Genomic DNA, 10,383 nt, shown 5'->3' with positions numbered 1-10,383 from the left:
TTATTGAATAAAAAAGACAAAATGTGATTATTTTATAATACCTGTTAATGTTCAAGCCAACCGCCGTAAAATAGTGAAAAGAAGAAGATGACGCTGTGTGCCACATTCAAAATGGCGCCCTGGACTCTCCATCTTTCACACATTCATGTTCCTTTTCCGCCCTCCGTGCGCTGCCTGTCAAACTGAAAAAAAATCCCACCTGTGTTTAAACTAAAGCAATTATCACTGTATGACAAGTGAACTAGTACCGTCTGCTCATAATTCCTCGTATACAGGTACGTAAAGCTTTTATCTGTTTATATGACATTATACCGGAGGGAGTCCTTTATTAGCTCTGTGCTTTTGGGTCAACTGCTATTCGTGTGCATGACTTGTGGCCAAGAACTATGACGCTAATGCTTGTTTACAGAATACGTGTCTGAAGATTTGTTTGTTTACCTACGTTGGACAGTGACTGAAACTCTCCTAGCTGTAGTAGTATTATGAAATCTGTCATTTAAAACCCAATGTTAATATCCCGTATGCCTTGTCTAAAGTGTTTTAACTAGTTACTTCAGCGAATGACATAATAAATCTATAATTTGTATTATGATGATATTGTATGCTGCTATTTTCGGTAGTTCTCTCTTAAAACAGATATTAATTTGAAGGAGTCAACCTGGTAAAATAAAGATTTAATATTAAAAATGCATAGAAATGATTAAGGCATTGTTGAATGTTTTGATACATGCATATGTTGTAATGTATGATTGCTCTATGACATTCGCATTATTACTTTTACAGAGGCTCACTCATCATGGCATTAAGGAGTGCGAGTCGTCTGCTTGTGAACAGCCAGAGATGTGTCCTCTTTTCAGCTTGCAGATCACAGAAAACTGCTGCGGCTTCTCCATGGGGTCAGAACAGCAGTTTGTCGGATATATGTTGTTATATAACGCACACTTAAGCACCCATATGTTGTTCCAGGCCTGTTTTGTTTTTATTATTGGAACATAAAAAAAAATGTTGAAAAATTATATTCACCACGTCTTTCAAGCTCAAAGAAATCTACCATAACAGTAATCCAAACCGTTTTTGAGATATATTTTAATACTTCTGAAGCTATACAGTGTATTCATGTGATGAACAGACTTAAACTGAGTCTTTATTCAAATCGAATCATTTATGCAAATCATTATGCAATATAACGATTCTTTAAATAAAAAGGTTTGGAACAACATTAATAATTTTAATTTTGGGGTGAACTATTCCTTTACATAATGGTCATTAGATATTTATTCCACAGCTCAAATATAGAATATAAGTCATGTTCTTCAAGCATTATCTGAAATAATATTTGTTATGATTTAGTGATCAAGAAGCATTTCTTATAATCATTGTCTAAAACAGTGCTACTAAATATTTTTTGTTATATTATTTTTTCAGGATTCTTTGATGGTAGAAAGTTCAAAAGAACAGAATTTTTTGATCTTTTATAACATTATAAATGTCTTTACTGTCACTTTTGATCAATTCAATGCATCATTTCTGAATAAAGTATTAAATGATCTTAATGACCCCAGACTTTTGAATGGGAGTGTATTTCTAATGCATATTTCTTTTCGCACATGCATAACATTGTAAAGATACACAAATGTAAAATTCTATTCTTCTTCTATCAGATGCAGAGAAGTCAGGTGAAAAGAAGCAAGTGAAAACACGTATGTTTACTTCTTCTGCAATATTTCCTGCTGTAAGCTTCTGAATATGTGCTGATCACTGACCTGCGTGTTTGTTATATCCTGTCATATAAACCTCAGCTAAAGTGCAGTTTGACTGGCGTGATGCGTTGGAGCTGGAGGGTCTCCTGACGGAGGAGGAGGTCATGATTCGAGACTCATTTCGCACTTACTGCCAGGAGAAACTCATGCCGCGTATCCTGATGGCCAACAGAAATGAAGGTGAGGGTATATTTATATCTCAATGACAGCTTGTAGTTTACAGCAGGACTTCTAATATGGGCTATGGGTTGTGGAGGGTGTAAGCTTCCATTGTTTGAAAGCTTTTTTAAACTAACTGCTCTTTGTTCTCCACTAGTTTTTCACCGTGAGATTGTGTCTGAGATGGGGGAACTGGGTGTTTTGGGCCCAACCATTAAAGGTATGCATAATATATCAGTTCTATGTTCGTCAGCAGTCGATATTAGAGAATAGCTTCATGATTAATAAAATCGAAAATGATTATCAAATTGCAAAAGCTGCATTTTAAATGAATATATGCACTGAATGTTTCAGAGGGAAGCACGGCACTGTGTTTATTTATACACAAGCAGACATGATGCACTATTTTGAGTGTCTCAGAGCGGCCAGGTTCACAGGAAATCTCTACAGTTATTGTCGTTATAATGTGCATCTGGGAACCCAAAGTGCACAAACCATCTTCCCAAAATTTGAATAAAAAGCTCCTATATCACTTTAAGGGCTCCCTGCAATTTTCGGTCAAAATAAAAGATTGATGATGGTTTAACTTTTGAAAATGAAATCAAGACAGACATAAATGTTAGTATTTTAAAATGTAAATACTCAATTCTTAAATACTATTTCTTATTTTGTTTAATATTTTAATTTACCAATAATAATCGTTTATTATAATTGAATATTTTTTATAGTTATACCGATGCAGTATATAATCACGAAATTGCCAAATTGTGCAGCCCTACAAACAAGCTTTTTTTATCGCATTTTAAATTGCCATTGGAATTTTTATCAAAAAGATTGCAATTCGATTTTTATCTCCAAAATTTGCTGCCCTATATTAGAGATTTTAAATAAAAATGCTTTCCGTCATCTAATGCCTAGTCAGAAAATAATGAATTGCTTGTTGAAAGTGTAAAAGGTTTCATTTGTTAATACTAGCATTAGCTAACATGAACTAACAATGAGCAATATATGCTTACAGCATTTATTAATCTTTGTTAATGTTAGTTAATAAAAATGTTCCATGTTCATTTTACTTCACAGTGCATTAACTAATGTTAACATACAACTTTCAGTCTTAAAAATGTATTAGCAAATGTTGACATTAACTAAGATTTATAAATGCTGTAGAAGTATTGTTCATTGTTAGTTCATGTCAACTAATGTAGTTAACTAATGTTAACAAATGAAACCTTATTGCGAAGTGTTATCATGTAACCATATATACTTTTCTGCAACTCTCTCACAGTCATGCACTCTTCCCTGTCAAGGTTACGGCTGTGCTGGCACAAGTTACGTGGCGTACGGTCTCATCGCTCGCGAGGTGGAGCGGGTGGACAGCGGCTATCGCTCGGTCATGAGTGTGCAGTCCTCGCTGGTCATGCATCCCATCAACGCTTACGGCACCGAGGAACAGAAGCAGAAATACCTGCCCAGACTGGGTGAGACTGTTTCACAATGCAAAAAATCTTAATTATCTTTTGATTATGGGCTGAAATATTGCTCATAAGATTCATAACCATGCAGACATCATATTGTCTATGTGTCGCGCAGCACAAGGAGAGATTCTAGGTTGTTTTGGACTGACGGAGCCAAACCACGGCAGTGACCCTAGCGGCATGGAGACTAGAGCCAAGTACAACCCATCCAGTCGCACCTTCACCCTCACCGGCTCCAAGACCTGGTGCGTCCAGCGTCGCTCTTATATAACGCAGGTTTAGAACAGTAAAGGTGAAGAAATCAGAATCCGTCCACATGGTGGTGCCATAAGCCTTTTTTTAAGTACTGCGTTCAGTAAATGGACAGTTGCTGCCAGTGCCAGAATGTAGTCTTTTTATAGGCCATCCCAGAAGGTTGCATCACTCTGGCTCCCTTGTCAAAAAGCCAATAGGATTTTTTCCACTGGCTTTTGGATTATTGTAGAACATAAGCTCTGTGACCAACAAAAGATTATGATTCGTACACCTTTTGTTCATCATGATAATCTTTACACATTGACGTAAATTTTATGAATTCTGAAGCCTGTATACAATCACCTGAAGTAAAAATCTAAAACTAGACTATAAACGAACTACACCATGGTCACTTGACTTCAACGTAATCATCACTAAGATTCTGACATATCTTTCCGTCTTTATTTAAAATCTACAAGTTGGAAAGTTTGAGTTAGAATAGTTTGTATAAACTCAATAAAGCTGTAAAAGTGGTGGACCAGTGAGAAGGTGAGTTTTCTGTTTGGTGTGATGACGATTAATGTCCCGACAACCTCTGTAGTCCATTTAAAAAAAAAAAAAAAAATCATGAATGTGGTATTTCTGATATATTTTACGTTTTAGGGGGGAAAAAACCCGCTTGTGTTAACCACACATCTTATTTCAGGCATTTAACCAAAAAACTTCCAAATTGACTTCCAGACGATGGAACCAGAAGTGCAAAAATGCTCATTTCTGGTTTTTAGGTCTAATTATGGACAAGAGAAGTGACAAAGAGTCTCTTCTATCATCTTAAACTTGCTCCATTCTCTCGCACAGGATTACGAACTCACCCGAGGCTGATATCTGTGTGGTTTGGGCCAAATGTGAGGACGGTAAGGTACGTGGTTTCATCCTGGAGCGTGGCATGAAGGGTCTGTCCACCCCCAAGATCGAGGGCAAGTTTTCTCTGCGGGCTTCAGCCACTGGTATGATCATCATGGACGAGGTGGAAGTCCCAGAGGAAAACCTGCTGCCCAAAGTTACAGGACTGGCGGTGAGTGAGAGAGAAACTGCATGAGACACCATCAAGAAACACTGGCTCAGGATTCATTGGCTTGAACTTATTATTAGTAGGCAATGGCATAGACATAAAGTCAATGCAAGATATAAAGTCTTTCACAATAATGAAGCACTGGCTTGAAGTCGGCATGAAACGGAAGTTGCAATAGTCTTTTCTTCCTATTGTGACGTATATCTGGGTGATAAGGCTACTCAAACAAGCACCTAGTTGATGCATAATACATTTTTTATTATATTTTTTTTAGTGAAGGTCAATGCTAATGAAGCTGTGATTTTCTTCCTTGTTCACCAGGGTCCATTCGGGTGTCTGAATAACGCTCGCTATGGCATCGCTTGGGGAGCTCTGGGAGCCGCAGAGTTTTGTTTCCACGCCGCACGTCAGTACACACTGGACAGGTCAGAACACATCTGCAATCTGTTCTCATTAATGAGTGACTGGATCATTTTAAACTGTGAATTAGTCTAAGTAAATGTGCTTGCTTGCTAAGATTGGCTCTCCTTATAGTTCATGTCTATATGGTTCTTGCAGATGTTGTCTTTCAGAATGTAACATAATGTTCCGGTAATGTTCTCTTTAGGATCCAGTTTGGAGTTCCTCTAGCCCGAAACCAGCTGATCCAGAAGAAGATGGCAGACATGCTGACCGAGATCACCATCGGCCTGCAGTCGTGTCTGCAGCTGGGCCGACTGATAGATGACAAAAAGTGAGGTTAATCTTTACGCTGCTCTAGTTCTTAGGATTTATAGACATGGACATCATTTTTGTGAGGATGCAGGGATCAAGTGTGGAGCAGAGAAAGACAAATGTTTGGTGCAATTTGACACATTTCACAGGCTCATGGAAAACTTAAAAAAAAAAAATGTAAAATGGTGATTTCCAGGCCTAAAAAAATCATGGATAAATAGTATATAGTGACCTAATTTTAGTTTTTCTCAGGCCTAAAATATTTAACTGACTTGGTCTATATGACTATTTTCCCTATAATATGAATAACAAAAAATCTTCATAGTCAACAAAAGTCATGAAAATTCATTAGTCAAAAAGTGAATTCTGGTTAAGAAGAGAAATATGGAAACATTAGACACTTCCCATTCTTCACTGCAATTAAATATTTTTACTTATCACATTACTAATCACATTTAGTCACTTCAGTATTTATCATTACAAAAATACCCCAGTGAAGTTTCCTGGCCATTTGAACTTTACTTCTAACTTTACTAAAACATATAATTTATTTTAAAATGTAAACCCTGTCTTGAAAGAATGTTAATATGTAAGAATGATGTCTATCTGATCACATCCAAGCTAACAGTCTTTACTCTCTGATCTACGTTCACAGAGCGGCTCCAGAGATGATATCTATGCTGAAGAGGAACTCCTGTGGGAAAGCCCTGGATATCGCTAGACAGGCGCGAGATATGCTGGGAGGAAACGGCATCGCAGACGAGTATCACGTCATTCGTCACGTCCTGAACCTGGAAGCCGTCAACACTTATGAAGGTCAGAGGGAGGGAAGGGGATGTGAAAAGATCAGGCGTACAGAGAAACCCATGTGTAATCCCTGATTTAAGCTTCCTGTTGGTCACCGCACAGACGAGGGTTCTGTAATGCTTTGAGCTTTTAGGAAAGTGATCGGGATTACAAAGAAAGTTAGATCTTTTTGGAGGACATCAGAAAGCTTGCTTTAAAGCACTTTTTATATTATTTCCAGTTGGTTGCCTTGAACAACAACAAACTTATTCAAAACATCCTGTCTTTTCCCTTGTTCCTTTTTTTTTAAAGGAATAATACATCATTTCATAAACACTGCCACTGTAACCCAAAACAATGATTTGCCATAGAGGTGGCTGTTTGTTAGTGCGTAGTTTTGCACTAAGTAAAAAAGAACATAAATAAATTGCAATCATAAAGCGATCAAGTTTATTGGGCTATTAAAGTGGGCAGGTGCATGTCGTGATATTTAGTTTTCTATAAAGCATTTGGATTTATTATGGGCTTTTTCTTGTTCACTGTTTTTTTCCTAGCAAGATCTGGCAACACGAACGAGTCATCCATGCACACCAGTAATGTTTTTTCTAAGGCATGTTTATAAAGGCTACTTAAATGTCAGAATTGAACTAACTGAACTTAATCTAAGTCCTGATAATGTGTTCGGGGATCTTTTGATTTTGGTTCATTCACACTACCAGAGATTTTCTGGAATCTGTGCGTTCACACACATCCCGTAAAGAAATATGGCCTGTAATGTCTCCACAGCGTCTTAAGTTGGCTTATGATCTGCGATTATCTCTTGAGAAATGCTCATACATTTTTTTTCTGATTTGATCATAAACTAGCGCATCGTGTATTATTCCATCAAGATGGCGAACGATCTCAGCTTCAGCATCATCAGTACGATACACCCGTTACGGCATTGGTCCTGTCTTTTGTTCACACAGGGTGTTAAATTCCTGGACTGAAGCTGAACCTCATCCCGGGATTGATCCCGAAACGTGTTTGCATTTACAAAGAAGCCACTCTATCAATTCTATGGAATAAGCCCCTTTCACACAGAGCGTTGATCCCAGAAAAAAACATATTTTTTTAATATGTATTCCAAAGTATTCAAACTTTAACTTTGTTCTTTTATGAAGTAAAACTTGCATAGACAGATTGCCCATGTAGATTTATGGCCATTACTGTGCATTAGCTCTTGATGTGAACACATTTACTTGATCAGATTCACTTATTAAGTGTCAGCACAATATTTTTCATCTCAAAACTGGAGGAAAAACTTGGTATAAAACCTGGTTTTATAATGAGATAGTACATATCAATGCAACCATTGATTGAAGGCTACTGAGTAACTTTTTCCCCAAACACAACATTGATTATTGTGGTCTTTTGTAGGTACCCATGACATCCATGCCCTGATCCTGGGCAGAGCCATCACTGGACTGCAGTCCTTCACGGTGGACAAATGAGCTGCCGTCTCCCTACTGTACACATCATGTACACTGACTTCTGCTGCCTTTTACCTATAACCCATTCAGTTCCGGATCGCTTGTAGGGTTTGCGTCATTTACCATTACAACTTACTTCTGTTATCTTTAATAAATACAATATTCTCTGAATCCGGTTAAAACAAACATGTGTTAGCAGTATTTCAGGTAATGTATGTGATATTTGCATGTCTGTACTTCATGTAGTCTTTGTCAGATATCTATTTTTCTATGTTCTAACTAAATCACAAGACTTTGAATGAAGGATTGACTGCAGGTTTAAGTAGATTTGTAAAGAAATTCACCAAGGATCGTAAAGATGAAAAAGTGCATGTTTTTGTTTGTACATTGATGTATTATAAAAAAAATCTCAAAGTGTTAGCCTGTTTTAAAACAAATTATATTTAATGCAGGTGCATAAAATGTAAAATATTACAGTGTTCCCCCTTTTGCTTTCATTATTCAGATGGTACCGAGAGGATCTAGGGTTTGTTATCAAATCCTCATTTTGTAATGGTTGCATCTTGCCATCTATATTTATTTAGAGCAGCTCATTTGCACTAAGAAAGCCATAAAGCGATAATAATTGATAATGAATTAAATGAGTTTTCAGTAGCTAATGCTGGGAAGGAAAGCCTTAGTTATTGAACAATAACCTTATTTATTGAAACACCAAAAATGTAGAGACCAAAACTACTCTTGGGTTTAGAAGGAATGATAGTAAAAGTCTTTTAGATAAACCATGTAATGAAACATTTAAATACAAATCAGATTAGCATATTATTCACATTTGAACTTTTTTTTAACATACTATAAGAAAAAACTCAATCAGCTACACTCACTTGAACATTCACGTTTGAACGGTTACTCCTTAAGTTTAATTTAAATTACTGTAAGTAAACAAGACTCTGCCTTTGTTATGATGTGTGTATGTACCACAGAAATCCTATAAGTGTACTCTGGCTCATATTATGTTATTGTTAGGGTTGTGTCTCTACTGCTCAGTGTTGTGCTGCAGGCCTTTATTGATGGCGGCCAGGGTTTGACTGGCTCCCTGTAGCTCCATACTCAGCTGACTGCTTCTCTCCAGCACCTCCGACAGCTCAGCGAGGCTGGCCTCCATGCCCTTACTGTGCTGCTCATAATACTCAAACATCTGCTCCTTCACCCGCTGACACATCTCACTCACCTGCACACACACACACCACACATTATTCACATCGCAATTCCATTACAGTTCACTAAAAGATGTGTCTGCATACTGATTTTGCATAGTTTTAGGCCAGTTGTTGCTGAGCCGTGTTACACAATCATTTATAGGTCATTCCGTGTCAACTCAACCAGAGCTCCCATAGCTAAAAAAATTATTTTGATAAAAAATTTCTGGTAAAAGAGATACATAAATGTAGAAGAAAGCCAAAATATTTAATGTCATGAATGTATATTGACAGTAATCCACTATTTTGTAGAAGGGGGTCAAAATGACAGAATTACAGATTTGGAGCCAAATTACAGGGGGTAAAAATCACTTTAGAAAGATAGAAGCATTGTTATTTTATTTTTACACAGAGATTGGTAGGTCTATTAGTAAGATCTGTTGACTTTATCAATTTTTGTTGCATAATATGCCAACAGTGACTGAAAGAATCTAAAAGGATATTAAGATATCTTCAATACTTCTGGAGTTAAAGGCATGCAAACCTGTGGCATATTATGCAACAAAGATTGCTAAAGTCAACAGATTTTACTAATAGACCTACCAATCTCTATGTAAAAATTAAAAAAAAAAAGATGGTGCCATTTTTCTAAGGTAATTTGTACCCCCTGTAATTTGGCTCCAAATCTAAGGTGAAAATGTAATTTCCTCAAAACATTTGTAACCCTGACCACTCATCAGAGGTTTGAGACCTCTGAAATGAATATACAGCTTGATCAATTATTTTTTTCATTATCAAAACTGCATTGCATAGATAAAACAGAACAATACTAGTGGAGATTTTAAGATAATCCGCATGGGCCGATAACTGTACCTGCTTGGCCTAACTAAATGTTAAGTGTAAAATGTATTGTGCATTTAAATATATATATATAAAATAAGGTGCATAAAAAGAAAATGTTACAAAGAACATTTCATTTCTGATCATCTTTATAATATCCATGTTTTAAGATATACCCGTATATTTATATAGTAAATATGATATTTTCAGATATTTTGTTGGTATTATTTTTGTCAACTGCACTGACTACTTATAAATACAATATCAGTCATGAACTAATGTTTATTTATGTTTTTATCTGTTTTTATAGTCTCAGCCTCAGAAGTCACATCCACTGACCGTGGGCTGAACGTCTGATACATAAGGCACACAAAATGGGAAACACTTCAGTTGTTTTTAAAACTCTTGAATTCTACAGGATTTCTGGAAGACGTGTGTGTCACATTCTTTAACGGTCCGCTGAAAATCAAAACGCAGTGACGCCAAACCGTCTCATGGAAGAAGAAACTTGGCGTGTTTACAACTGTGACAACGAACGCTTATCAGGATAAACTAAACGCTGTGTTTTCAAAAATTTCAGAGAGTGATGCACAATTGTTGCAGTAAATTTGCACAACGTTCTTGAATGAATGACTTATTGGTTGCGTGCCAGTCTGTTATTGTAGCGATATAGAC

At 36.7% G+C, this 10,383-nt stretch overlaps 2 protein-coding genes across 3 annotated transcripts in view; one reads left to right on the top strand and one right to left on the bottom strand.

Moving 5' to 3' along the window:
• Window positions 1–102: 102 nt before the first annotated feature.
• Window positions 103–8,146, top strand: gcdhb (glutaryl-CoA dehydrogenase b). The gene is made up of 12 exons (XM_077213642.1): window positions 103–275; window positions 784–896; window positions 1,662–1,700; window positions 1,800–1,940; window positions 2,077–2,139; window positions 3,227–3,397; window positions 3,510–3,639; window positions 4,487–4,703; window positions 5,022–5,125; window positions 5,308–5,433; window positions 6,070–6,230; window positions 7,620–8,146. Exons 2-12 carry the CDS (start codon window positions 797–799, stop codon window positions 7,691–7,693), a joined length of 1,326 nt encoding a protein of 441 aa, XP_077069757.1. The 5' UTR covers window positions 103–275; window positions 784–796; the 3' UTR covers window positions 7,694–8,146.
• Window positions 7,292–10,383, bottom strand: part of syce2 (synaptonemal complex central element protein 2) — a 9,122-nt gene continuing 6,030 nt past the window's right edge. For both annotated transcript variants that reach the window (XM_077213645.1, XM_077213643.1), the window contains exon 5: window positions 7,292–8,900. In XM_077213645.1, the coding sequence (XP_077069760.1) occupies window positions 8,706–8,900 (195 nt within the window). In that variant the 3' untranslated portion in view covers window positions 7,292–8,705. The remainder of the gene's footprint in view (window positions 8,901–10,383) is intronic.

The sequence above is a fragment of the Siphateles boraxobius genome, unplaced genomic scaffold (assembly GCF_051911475.1).
Source record: "Siphateles boraxobius isolate OS27281-9 unplaced genomic scaffold, OSU_SipBor_1 66, whole genome shotgun sequence".
In the NCBI taxonomy this organism is placed as follows: domain Eukaryota; kingdom Metazoa; phylum Chordata; class Actinopteri; order Cypriniformes; family Leuciscidae; genus Siphateles; species Siphateles boraxobius.
Note: the sequence above shows the minus strand (reverse complement) of the source record. Positions and strands in the feature narration are given on the sequence as shown.

Excerpts from the sequence above, each read along its gene's own strand:
- gcdhb (XM_077213642.1), top strand. The coding sequence starts at position 797 with ATGGCATTAAGGAGTGCGAGTCGTCTGCTTGTGAACAGCCAGAGATGT. Across the intron at positions 1,941-2,076 it reads GATGGCCAACAGAAATGAAG|TTTTTCACCGTGAGATTGTG; the intron begins GTGAGGGTATAT and ends GTTCTCCACTAG. Across the intron at positions 4,704-5,021 it reads CCAAAGTTACAGGACTGGCG|GGTCCATTCGGGTGTCTGAA; the intron begins GTGAGTGAGAGA and ends CTTGTTCACCAG.